The 13,957-nt window shown below is 45.8% G+C and overlaps 1 protein-coding gene across 5 annotated transcripts in view; it reads right to left on the bottom strand.

Annotated features, from left to right (window-relative positions):
• The window catches only part of myo16 (myosin XVI), a 675,445-nt gene that overhangs the window by 362,498 nt on the left and 298,990 nt on the right, over nt 1-13,957 (bottom strand). For all 5 annotated transcript variants that reach the window (XM_063053735.1, XM_063053734.1, XM_063053733.1 and 2 more), the window contains one exon: nt 3,582-3,709. In XM_063053735.1, the coding sequence (XP_062909805.1) occupies nt 3,582-3,709 (128 nt within the window). The remainder of the gene's footprint in view (nt 1-3,581; nt 3,710-13,957) is intronic.

A 13,957-nucleotide genomic window follows, 5' to 3' on the forward strand; every position in this document is an offset into this window, starting at 1 on the left:
CGAATCTCATAGAATTTTTTGAGGATGTAACTAGTAGAGTGGATAGGGGAGAACCAGTGGATGTGGTATATTTGGATTTTCAAAAGGCTTTTGACAAGGTCCCACATAGGAGATTAGTGTGCAAACTTAAAGCACACGGTATTGGGGGTAAGGTATTGGTGTGGGTGGAGAATTGGTTAGCAGACAGGAAGCAAAGAGTGGGAATAAACGGGACCTTTTCAGAATGGCAGGCGGTGACTAGTGGGGTACCGCAAGGCTCAGTGCTGGGACCCCAGTTGTTTACAATATATATTAATGACTTGGATGAGGGAATTAAATGCAGCATCTCCAAGTTTGCGGATGACACGAAGCTGGGTGGCAGTGTTAGCAGTGAGGAGGATGCTAAGAGGATGCAGGGTGACTTGGATAGGTTGGGTGAGTGGGCAAACTCATGGCAGATGCAATTTAATGTGGATAAATGTGAAGTTATCCACTTTGGTGGCAAAAATAGGAAAACAGATTATTATCTGAATGGTGGCCGATTAGGAAAAGGGGAGGTGCAACGAGACCTGGGTGTCATTATACACCAGTCATTGAAAGTGGGCATGCAGGTACAGCAGGCGGTGAAAAAGGCGAACGGTATGCTGGCATTTATAGCGAGAGGATTCGAGTACAGGAGCAGGGAGGTACTACTGCAGTTGTACAAGGCCTTGGTGAGACCACACCTGGAGTATTGTGTGCAGTTTTGGTCCCCTAATCTGAGGAAAGACATCTTTGCCATAGAGGGAGTACAAAGAAGGTTCACCAGATTGATTCCTGGGATGGCAGGTCTTTCATATGAAGAAAGACTGGATGAACTGGGCTTGTACTCGTTGGAATTTAGAAGATTGAGGGGGGATCTGATTGAAACGTATAAGATCCTAAAGGGATTGGACAGGCTAGATGCGGGAAGATTGTTCCCGATGTTGGGGAGGTCTAGAACGAGGGGTCACAGTTTGAGGATAGAGGGGAAGCCTTTTAGGACCGAGGTTAGGAAAAACTTCTTCACACAGAGAGTGGTGAATCTGTGGAATTCTCTGCCACAGCAAACTGTTGAGGCCAGTTCATTAGCTATGTTTAAAAGGAAGTTAGATATGGCCCTTGTGGCTACAGGGGTCAGGGGGTATGGAGGGAAGGCTGGGTTCTGAGTTGGATGATCAGCCATGATCATAATAAATGGCGGTGCAGGCTCGAAGGGCCGAATGGCCTACTCCTGCACCTATTTTCTATGTTTCTATGTTTCTATGTTTCTATATGTAAAAGTACTGTACATAAATGGCTTATGTCATCACGCCACACATCAGATCTGCACGTTTTTCTTAAAGTAAAAATTTAAACAAAGCCACACATTCCTGTTTCTGTATTTCCTTCCAATTAGTTTTACGTTTCGGAATTACGAAACACAACATCTATGACTTAGTTTAATCTTGTTAGTATTTTATCTGCGATCCGTTATCACATGCTTTCTAATAGACCTGAGCATTTTCCTTATAATTATGTTAAGTGAACAGGTCTGTGGAACTCCGTTTTCTCCTTCCCTGTAGTATAGTTACATACAGTAATAGATCAACCATTATATCACTGAATGACAGAAAACACTCAAGCGTTTTCCTTTTCCTGTTTTAGATTAGATTAGATTCAACTTTATTGTCATTGTGCCGAGTACAGATACAAAGCCAATGAAATGCAATTAGCATCTGACTAGAAGTGCAAAAGAATAGTGTTATTTACAAAATAACTGTGAATAAAAAGTAAGTGCTACAGCACACAAATATAAAAGTACTGAGACAGTACAATATGGTGCAATACTGCTTAGCGCTGTGATGAGAGGTTCAGCAGTGTCACAGCCTCAGGGAAGAAGCTCTTCCTGTGCCTGCTCGTGTGGGAGCAGAGGCTCCTGTAGTGCCTACCGGATGGGAGGAGAGTAAAAAGTCCATGGTTAGGGTGAGATGCATCCCTGATAATGCTTTTCGCCCTGCCCAGGCAGCGTTTATGGTAGACATTTGCAATGATGGGCCATTGGGTGCCGATAATCCGCTGGGCAATTTTCACCACACGCTGGAGTGCTTTGCGGTCTAATATGGGACAATTGCCATACCACACTGAGATGCAGTTGGTGAGTATGCTCTCAATGGTACAGCGGTAAAAGTCCGTCAGTATCCTGGGAGAGAGGTGAGCTTTCTTGATGATCTGCAGGAAATAAAGGCACTGTTGCGCCTTTTTGACAAGGATGGAGGAGTTCAGGGACCTCCATCCTTGGAATCATCAGAAATGTGGACACCAAGGAATTTGAAACTTGATACACTCTCCACTACAGTTCCGTTGATGTAGATGGGGACATGAGTGTGGCTCCTGGAATGCCTGAAGTCCACAATGATATCCTTGGTTTTCTGGGTGTTAATGGCCAGGTTGTTGTCGGCACACCACACAGCCAGGTGCTGGACCTCGTCCCTGTAGGCCATCTCGTCATCCCCTCTGATCAGACCAACCACCATGGTGTTGTTTGTGAACTTGATTATGGAGTTAGAACCAAGTACAGGAACGCAGTCATAGGTGAAAAGGGAGTACAGAAGAGGGCTCAGTACACAGCCTTGAGGCACGCCAGTGTTCAGGGTGAGAGTGGAGGAGGAGAGGTTGTCTAACTTAACTGATTGGGGTCTGTTAGTCAGAAAGTCCAAGGTCCAATTGCAGAGGGATGAGCTGATACCAAGCTGGCGAAGTTTGGCGATCAGCTTGGAGGGGATCACGGTATTGAATGCCGAACTAAAGTCAATGAACAGCATTCTGACATAAGAGTTGGGGCTATCCAGGTGGGTCAGGGCAGAGTGAAGTGCCGTGGAGATGGCATCCTCTGTTGACCTGTTGGTGTGATAGGCAAATTAATGGGGGTCCAGGGTAGTGGGCAGACAGGATTTCAGATGTGATAGAACCAGTCTCTCAAAGCACTTTGCAATGATGGGGGTGATTGCAACTGGACGGAAGTCATTCAGGACCGTGGCAGTGGAATTCTTCAGCACTGGCATGATGGTGGCAATCTTAATGCTGTTGTGTTCATATGACTTTTTCTTCCTTGTCAATCACTATGACACAATTGTTTCCTTGGCCATTCCCAAAGGCCTTCTCCATGCTGTACTGCAACAATTGTCCTCAGGTCCCTATCCCAGTACCAACTCCAGTGTGATCACGCATTAGACACCAACATCAAATATGCTTGCTACCGTTTACTCAGGAATCATCTTTATCTCTTTAATGTTCTGACAGATGTTCAACCTGGCCCTTTATTCACCCTATTAATTATGTATTCACATCTCATTCCCAAGAAAACAGTCTAATATACAGAAACTGACAAACATTTTAATACTGTTATGTTCATACACATTTATCTGTCTTTTTAATCCCCATTTCACAGTTGTTCCCTTGGGCCATTCCCATTATTTTATTTAACAATTTTTTTTTACATGAGAACAAGGGAGATGAAGGTGAAACACAAGAAAACTTGCTCTTTTTTTGTTGAAGGCAATGCTCCATTACTGATTAAATCAGTATAAGTTTTAAAGCTGTACCTCAGGATGAAGCATTGTGGCCTTTCTTCCTGCCACATCATATGAAGGGCTCGTTCAGTGCATGAAAATATATGGGGTGGCAATGAAGAACATAACTTCCCTGTACTACTCCAGTAAAGGTGAGTGACCTAAAAGAAAGAAAACAAATTGTTGAGAATTCTAGATTTGTGCCTCACTTCTGGGAAACAATTCAATACACTTCCCTGATAAGAAAATCTGAAAAGTTAAGTACAAGACATGTGCAATCAAGCAGTGTTCCGCAGGGAAATAGTGGGCTCTTTTCAACAAGGGCAGATGTGTACAGTTCCAATATGCACACCTTCCGTCCTATAGCAAACTCAAGAATAAAGTGTATATTAGCATTTGTGTAGCAGAGATCTTATCTTTAGAGATTCATGGGTGGGGTCAGCCACCTTGAACCTTAGAGCAAGGGATTAAAAGGGGGGTGGAATTCATACAAAGGCTTTTTTTTGGAATATGAATCATGCCAGAGAGTGAACTGTACAACTCCTCACCTAAGGGAATGAGAAAGGGCTACAGTCATTGTGAGCAGTCACCTGCTGATGAGGCAGTGCGAGATTTAAATAGAGTTCAGAGCCTTTTGGGTCCTTATGGCAGGCTTCAATCATCATAAGTAGTTGCTTGTTGGAGAGGCAGTGTGAAGTTTATGAAAGAACTCGGAGCCTTTCCAGATTTTCCGGCAAGCTTCAATCATCACAAGCAGTTGCTTATTGGTGAGGAATAGTGAGATTTAAAAATAAGTCTGAGCCTCTGGGGTTTTCTGGTGGGCTTCAACTATCAGAATCAAAATCAGAATCGGGCATCATATCATTGGCAAATGTCAATGTGACCTAGGATCAGAGGATATAGAATCATTGTGGGTAGAGCGAAGAAACTAAGGTTCCCTAATGGGAGTTGTATATAGACCTCTGAATATTAACCAGGATGTGTGGTACCAATTATAATGCAACATAGAAGAAGCATATAAATAGGACAATTTTACAATAGTCGTGGGGGATTTTAATAAGCAGGTAGTTTGGCAAAATCAGGTTGATGCTGGATCCCAGGAGAAGGAATTTTTAGAGTACCTATGAGATGGCTTTTTAGAAACAAGGGAAAATCTGCAGATGCTGGAAATCCAAGCAACGCACACAAAATGCTGGAGGAAAACAGCATCAATGGAAAAAAGTACAGTCAACATTTCGGGTTGAAATCCTTTGACAGGACTGGAGAAAAAAGTCTGAGGAGTAGATTCAAAAGGTGGGAGGGGGAGGGGAGAGTGAACCACCAGGCGATAGGTGAAGCCTGGAGGGGGAGGGATGAAGTAATGAGCTGGGAAGTTGATTGGTGAAAGAGACAGAAGGCCATGGAAGAAAGAAAAGGGAGGAGAAGCACCAGAGGGAGGCGAAGGTTATGTGAGAGATTATGCAGAAAGTTTGAAGTTAATAACTCATCTCCTTTTCCCTCAGGCCATGAACTTATCAATCACCTCTGATGAGTTAGTAACTGATGCGTTATTAACTTCAAACTTTCTGCATAATCTCTCACAGAGTTGAACTGCATGTGCATGTAACGAGAGCTGTATAACACATCTCCTTCTACCATAGGCCACGAACTTATCAATCACCTCTGCTGTGGACACTTTCTGGAGGTCTAAGATCCACATGCTCCACGACCGCTGGACTAAGTGTGTAAATGTAAGAGGGGACTACGATGAAAAATAAATGTGCTAGGTTTTCTAAAGTTGGCGCCTTCTAGCTTAGGCCACGAACTTATCAATCACCCCTCATACATCGGGTCTCACCGATATACAGGAGGCCACACCTGGAGCACTCAAGACAGTAAATGACCGAGAGTTTCATAGGTTAAGTGTCGCCTCACCTGGAAAGACTGTTAGGGTCCTGACTGGTAGTGAGGGAGGAGGTGTAGGGGCAGGTGTATCACTTGTTCTGCTTGCAAGGATAAGTGCCAGGAAGGAGGTCAGTGGGGAGGGACAAATGGACAAGGGGGATCTCTGCAGTAAGCAGAAGGTGGGGGGAAGGGAGGAGGGAAAGATCACAAGATCACAAGACAAAGGAGCAGAAGTAGGCCATGCGGACCATCGAGTCTGCTCCGCAGCTCCCCCATGAGCTAAACTATTCACCCATCTAGTTCCAATTTCCAGCTTTTTCCCCATATCCCTTGATACCCTGACTAATTAGATACCTGTCAATCTCCTCCTTAAACACCCTCAATGATCGGGCCTCCACAGCTGTATGTGGCAACGAATTCCACAAATCCACGACCCTCTGGCTAAAAAAATTTCTCCTCAACTCTGTTTTAACTGTGTACCCTCGAATTCTAAGACTATGGCCTCTTGTCCTGGACTCTCCCACCAAGGGAAACAACCTTTCCACATCTACTCTTTCCAACACTTTCAACATTCGAAATGTTTCTATGAGATCACCTCTCATTCTTCTATACTCTAATGAATACAGTCCAAGAGCCGACAAACACTCCTCATATGTTAGCCCCTGCATTCCAGGAATCATCCTCGTAAATCTTCTCTGAAAAGTAGTCTCTTAAACTTCACTAGTGTATCTGCCTCCACCACTGACTCAGGCAGTGCATTCCACGCACCAACCACTCTCTGAGTAAAAAACATTCCTCTAATATCCCCCTTGAACTTCCCACCCCTTACCTTAAAGCCATGTCCTCTTGTATTGAGCAGTGGTGCCCTGAGGAAGATGCGCTGCTATCCACTCTATCTATTCATCTTATTATCTTGTACACCTCTATCATGTCTCCTCTCATCCTCCTTCTCTCCAAAGAGTAAAGCTCTAGCTCCCTTAATCTCTGATCATAATGCATACTTTCTAAACCAGGCAGCATCCTGGTAAATCTCCTCTGTACCCTTTCCAATGCTTCCACATCCTTCCTATAGTGAGGTGACCAGAACTGGACACAGTACTCCAAGTGTGGCCTAACCAGAGTTTTATAGAGCTGTATCATTACATCGCGACTCTTAAACTCTATCCCTCGACTTATGAAAGCTAACACCCCATAAGCTTTCTTAACTACCCTATCCACCTGTGAGGCAACTTTCAGGGATCTGTGGACATGTACCCCGAGATCCCTCTGCTCCTCCACACTACCAAGTATCCTGCCATTTACTTTGTACTCTGCCTTGGAGTTTGTCCTTCCAAAGTGTACCACCTCACACTTCTCCGGGTTGAACTCCATCTGCCACTTCTCAGCCCACTTCTGCATCCTATCAATGTCTCTCTGCAATCTTTGACAATCCTCTACACTATCTACAACACTACCAACCTTTGTGTCGTCTGCAAACTTGCCAACCCACCCTTCTACCCTGACATCCAGGTTGTTAATAAAAATCACGAAAAGTAGAGGTCCCAGAACAGGTCCTTGTGGGATACCACTAGTCACAATCCTCCAATCTGAATGTACTCCCTCCACCACCACCCTCTGCCTTCTGCAGCCAAGCCAATTCTGAATCCACCTGGCCAAACCTCCCTGGATCCCATGCCTTCTAACTTTCTGATTAAGTCTACCACGTGGAACCTTGTCAAATGTGTTACTAAAATCCATATAGATCACATCCACTGCATAACCCTCATCTATATGCCTGGTCACCTCCTCGAAGAACACTATCAGGCTTGTGAGACACGATCTGCCCTTCACAAAGCCAGGCTGACTGTCCCTGATCAGACCATGATTCCCAAATAGCCTATAGATCCTATCTCTAAGAATCTTTTCCAACAGCTTTCCCACCACAGACGTAAGGCTCACTGGTCTATAATTACCCGGACTATCCCTACTACCTTTTTTGAACAAGGGATCAACATTTGCCTCCCTCCAATCCTTTGGTACCATTCCCGTGGACAACGAGGACATAAAGATCCTAGCCAGAGGCTCAGTAATCTCTTCTCTCGCCTCGTGGAGCAGCCTGGGGAATATTCCATCAGGCCCCGGGGACTTATCTGTCCTAATGTATTTTAACAACTCCAACACCTCCTCTCCCTTAATATCAACATGCTCCAGAACATCAACCTCACTCATATTGTCCTCACCATCATCAAGTTCCCTCTCATTGGTGAATACCGAAGAGAAGTATTCATTGAGGACCTCGCTCACTTCCACAGCCTCCAGGCACATCTTCCCACCTTTATCTCTAATCGGTCCTACCTTCACTCCTGCCATCCTTTTTTTCTTCACATAATTGAAGAATGCCTTGGGGTTTTCCTTTACCCTACTCGCCAAGGCCTTCTCATGCCCCCTTCTTGCTCTTCTCAGCCCCGTCTTAAGCTCCTTTCTTGCTTCCCTATATTCCTCAATAGACCCATGTGATCCTTGCTTCCTAAACCTCATGTATGCTGCCTTCTTCCACCTGACTAGATTTTCCACCTCACTTGTCCTCAAGTTTGACCAATCTATTGGAGTTTTTCGAGGAGATTACCAGGAAAATGGATGAAGGGAAGGCAGTGGATATTGTCTACATGGACTTTACTAAGGCCTTTGACAAGGTCCCGCATGGGAGGTTAGTTAAGAAAATTCAGTCGCTAGGTATACATGGAGGGGTGGTAAATTGGATTAGACATTGGCTCAATGGAAGAAGCCAAAGAGTGGTGTGACAACAGACCAAATTATCAGAAGATTGATGCTGATAAGAGGACAATGGGGGAACATTCCAAATGCTAATAAGAGAGAGACGAGAGAGATTACCGAAAGGAGACACAGTTCCGAGTATTGTCAGAGACCGGTTGCTTTGAACCCAAACTGTTTGAAGTTTGATGGACAGGCGATACCCCAGCAGGGGGATAAAAGGAACAGGTTCGCTAAGGCAACAGACACACGACACCACAAGGTAATGAGACCCTGGAAGTGGTGTGCCCCCACAAGTTGGTGGAAGTTTTGGAGGTCTGGTTGCGGGACCAGCCATAGACGCACAGGGTGGAACGGTACGGTTGGTGGGAACCCGGTGTGTGTGTCCGCCCTTGCCTGGGTGCCGGGTTCACCGCAGAAGAACAATCGTATCTAAAACGGAGGGGTCACAGTCGGTGACCTCAGAAGACATTGCAAAGGGCTCGCCCGAAAGCTAACTGCGAGGAATATCGAAGGTCTGTTTGGAATCCGATTTGCATATTCATTCGCTCTCTCTCTCTCCCCAATGGCAGGACGGCGATTACTGCGAACTGAAACTGAACTGAACTCTGTGTCACTTGTGACTGATCATTTTACCCCTAGACTGTGATAGAGCTTGATTGATCCTATTATCATAGTTCCGTGTACATGTGTGTGTATTCATTGCTAACCTGTTGCATTTATATCCTTACGTTTAGAGTACGGTGTTATTTATTTCTTTAATAAAACTTTCTTAGTTCCAGTAATCCAGACTCCAACTAAGTGGTCCATTTCTGCTGGTTTGGCAACCCAGTTATGGGGTACGTAACATAAGTGGGGTTCTCGTCCGGGATTTTGAACGCTAAATTTGGGACAGGGTAAATTGATTGGGTTAAAATTCCCGAAAGAAAGAAAAGGCAAACAGCAGAAATGGAGATTGAGGAATTTCTTAATGCGCCGACTTTGGAGGCATTAGAGGATGCCAGGAAAGCGGAATTGGCAGCTGTGGCCAAACGGTTGAATCTTGTTAAGGGGAAGTCGACAATGAGGAGAAAGGAGATACACAGAGCTATCACAGAGCATTATGTGTCTAAAGGTGTGTTTCCCCAAGGGGAGCTGGAGGTGATGTCTATTGGAAAACCTGGTGGAGACGCAGTACAGGTGCAGATTGAAAAATTGAGACTCGAGCACGAGTTCCGGGTACGGCAGCTAGAACACGAAGAGAAACAGTTAGAACGGCAGGAGAAAGAGAGGCAGTTGGAGCGAGAAGAGAGATGGTTGGAGAAACAGAGGGAAAGGGAATTTGAGCTGGAGAGGTTAAAGATGATGGCAGCGCAGGGGCCCATGCCGAACCAAGGTGGAGGGCTCAGGGCGACCCAGGAGGTTAGGCTGGTTCCCCCATTTGATGATACCGATGTGGATCGGTACTTTCTCCATTTCGAAAAAGTTGCTGCAAGTCAGGACTGGCCGAGGGGTAAGTGGGCTGTTTTGCTTCAGAGTCTACTTAAAGGAAAAGCCCAACAAGCTTACTCAGCTTTGTCCGCGGAAGATGCCCAGAGGTATGAGGTTGCGAAAGAGGCCATCCTCAGGATTTATGAGTTGGTCCCGGAGGCATACCGGCAGAGGTTCCGGAATGCGAGGAAGCAGTGGGACCGCACGTATTTAGAGTTTTCCCGTGAGATGCAGACATATTGTGAGCGTTGGTGCACCTCAAAGGGGGTAAATGGGGATTATGACAGACTGCTACAGCTGATCCTGATTGAGCAGTTTAAAGGTTGTGTCCCTGAAGGTGTGAGACCCTACCTAGATGAGAAAGAGGCAGACACTTTAGCCGCAACTGCTAAGTTAGTGGATGAGTACGCGTTGACACATAAAACGAAGTTTGCCCCGAGTAAAGGCTACCAGGTAGTCGGGACGGCGGGGAGTGTCCACCAGAAAAGTCAGTAAGTAAGCCGGGGACTAGTGAGAAGGATGAGGTAGACGGGGAGCCGTTTGGTAGGAAGTCTCCTGGGGTCGTATGTTATAATTGTGGGAAAGTCGGACACTTTGCGTCCGGGTGCTTTGCCCCAAAGAAGGAGACGGGAAAAGGAAAGGCGGCGGTTCCGACTGGCTGTATTGAGCTGGTAAGCAAACCGCTAGGAGAGAAGAGGGCTGACAAAGTTCAGGAAGGGCGCGAGAGGTTTATCTCGGCCGGATTGGTGTCGGTGAAGGAGGGGTTAAACCCAGTTCCAGTACGGATCTGGAGAGACACAGGAGCGTGTCAGTCATTGATACTAAAAAGTGTGTTAGACTTTAGTTCAGAGACCGAGACTGGGAAAGTCAGGGTCATAAAAGGCATTGGGAAAGGGACTGAGGCAGCACCCTTGCACCAGATACACCTAAAAAGCGACTTGGTCTCTGGACCGGTCACGATCGGGGTGAGGCCCGAACTACCGATGAAAGGCGTGGAAGTCTTACTCGGTAATGACCTCGCCGGTGGGGAGGTGTACCCAGCAGTGAGATTGACAAGTCAGCCTGCCAGCATTGAGGCCCCGCCCATGGACTCACAGGTTTATTCCGTTTGTGCAATGACTCGGCGTGTGCCCAAGAAGACTGCCGAAGCTGATATAGCTTTAGCTGAGACATTTCTACCAACCTTGTACCGGGGGAGGTAGAAAGTGAAAAGAAGGACCGTAGTGGAACAGGAGGAAGTGAGGGAGCTGAGGCAAACTTAGCATTAGCCAGGAAGGAATTTGTACAGGCACAGGAGCGAGACGAGGAGCTGTTGGTTTCAGCGGAGACAGCTCTCTCTGAAGCAGAATTAAAAAATGAGCCAGTGGGCTATTGTGTGGAGGAGGGAGTGCTAAGGAAGAAAGGGAGACCAAGTACCGTGCCCGCAGATGAGGAATGGGGGGTGGTGCCAAAAATTTATGGGGATGAGATTCTTAACCTGGCCCACAAGATACCCCTCGATGGACATTTTGGGGGGAGGAAAACAGTCGGCAGAATCATGAAAGAGTTTTACTGGCTGCACAGGAGGAAGGATGTTATTGACTATTGTAGACGTGAGTTAACACAGTTAGAGGCTATTAACATGTTAAAAGCTCACCACGATCAGAAAACAGATCTAGCTGGTGGTATCATGAAAATTAACGAGGTTAGGGTGCCACCTGATAAGGGGAGGACCCATTTTGAAAAGATAATTATGGGGCCGACCAGATGGAAGATGGCTATTGTTTTGACCAGTTTTGCTGATGAGTTCTCTCCCTTAATCTCTGAACAAAGTGACCCGTTAAGAGAGCTAATTAAACGGCACGCACACGTAGGTCCAGATGTCCCGAGGCGATGCAAAGAGCTGGGACATGGAGTTGTTGTCACGTCAGGTCAGCCTAGTGAGCAACACCCCTATAGAATGATTAATTCAGTGACAAAAAGGCTAAAGAACACAGAAGTGTATATTGGCGATGTAGTGGTCTGGAGTGACACGTGGGAAAAGCACATTGTGGCACTGTTTAAACGGCTGTCTGAAGCCAGCCTGACAGTGAACCTCGCAAAAAGTGAACTTGGCCACGGAAAAATCACTTATCTGGGATTTGTGGTAAGACAGGGGCAGCTGGCACCGATGCAAGTTAAGGTGTGGGCTATCTCTGACGTCCCAACCCCGACAGACGAGAGAGCCCTGTGAAGGTTCTTGGAGATGGGGGGGGGGTACTATAGGAAGTTTTGCAAGAACTTTGTGGATATTACCTACCCTCTTAATAAGCCCTTGCCAAAGAATGCTAAGTTGATATGGGACAACCCTTGTTATCTGTGTCCAGGACGAAAACCACTGAGAAGTTACACTGATCACAACTCATTAGTGTTTTCGGCCACTATGAAGTTTGCTAAGTTGGAGCCTGGTTTTAGAGGACTATTAAAATAACACATATAAAAGGAATGAAAAAATGTAATTGCTGACGGTCAAGGTGTTGACAACTTAAAATTCTCTGTCTTAGCCAAATAGCTGATGAACATGTATATTTGTGTGTATCTAATAGTGTATTCATGACTATAATTTTTACTCCGGTAAAAATCCTTGAAGGATAGGGGTGTGACAACAGACCAAATTATCAGAAGATTGATGCCGATAAGAGGACAATGGGGGAACATTCAAAATGCTAATAAGAGAGAGATGAGAGAGATTACCGAAAGGAGACACAGTTCCGAGTATTGTCAGAGACCAGTTGCTTTGAACCCGAACTGTTTGAAGTTTGATGGACAGGCGATACCCCAGCAGGGGGATAAAAGGAACAGGTTCGCTAAGGCAACAGACACATGACACCACGAGGTAACGAGACCCTGAAAGCGGTGTGCCCCCACAAGTTGGTGGAAGTTTTGGAGGTCTAGTCATGGGACCAGCCATAGACGCACAGGGTGGAACGGTACAGTCGGTGGGAACCCGGCGTGTGTGTCCACCCTTGCCTGGGTGCCGGGTTCACCGCAGAAGAACGATCATATCTGGAACGGAGGGGTCACAGTCGGTGACCTCAGAAGACATTGCAAAGGGCTCGCCCGAAAGCTAACTGCGAGGAATATCGAAGGTCTGTTTGGAATCCGATTTGCATATTCATTCGCTCTTTCTCTCTCCCCAATGGCAGGACGGCGATTACTGCGAACTGAAACTGAACTGAACTCTATGTCACTTGTGACTGATCATTTTACCCCTAGACTGCCATAGAGCTTGATTGATCCTATTATCATTGTTCCGTGTACATGTGTGTGTATTCCTTGCTAACCTGTTGCATTTATATCCTTACGTTTAGAGTATGATGTTACTTATTTCTTTAATAAAACTTTCTTAGTTCCAGTAATCGAGACTCCAACTAAGTGGTCCATTTCTGCTGGTTTGGCTACCCAGTTACGGGGTACGTAACAGTCGTAGTAGAGAATTGTTCTCCGAGTGGAGGCCTGTGACTAGTGGTGTGCCATCGGGATCAGTGCTGGGTCCATTGTTATTTGTCATCTATATCAATGATCTGGATGATAATGTGGTAAATTGGATCAGCAAATTTGCTGATGATACAAAGATTGGAGGTGTAGTAGACGGTGAGGAAGGTTTTCAGAGCCTGCAGAGGGACTTGGACCAGCTGGAAAAATGGGCTGAAAAATGGCAGATGGAGTTTAATACAGTCAAGTGTGAGGTATTGCACGTTGGAAGGACAAACCAAGGTAGAACATACAGGGTAAATGGTAAGGCACTGAGGAGTGCAGTGGAACAGAGGGATCTGGGAATACAGATACAAAATTCCCTAAAAGTGGCGTCACAGGTAGATAGGATCGTAAAGAGAGCTTTTGGTACATTGGCCTTTATTAATCAAAGTATTGAGTATAAGAGCTGGAATGTTATGATGAGGTTGTATAAGGCATTGGTGAGGCCGAATCTGGAGTATTGTGTTCAGTTTTGGTCACCAAATTACAGGAAGGATATAAATAAGGTTGAAAGAGTGCAGAGAAGGTTTACAAGGATGTTGCCGGGACTTGAGAAACTCAGTTACAGAGAAAGGTTGAATAGGTTAGGGCTTTATTCCCTGGAGCGTAGAAGAATGAGGGGAGATTTGATAGAGATATATAAAATTATGATGGGTATAGATAGAGTGAATGCAAGCAGGCTTTTTCCACTGAGGCAAGGGGAGAAAAAAACTAGAGGACATGGGTTAAGGGTGAGGGGGGAAAAGTTTAAAGGGAATATTGATGGGGGCTTCTTCACACAGAGAGTGGTGGGAGTATGGAATGACCTG

This window comes from Mobula hypostoma, chromosome 7 (genome assembly GCF_963921235.1).
Source record: "Mobula hypostoma chromosome 7, sMobHyp1.1, whole genome shotgun sequence".
Taxonomy (NCBI): Eukaryota; Metazoa; Chordata; class Chondrichthyes; order Myliobatiformes; family Myliobatidae; genus Mobula; species Mobula hypostoma.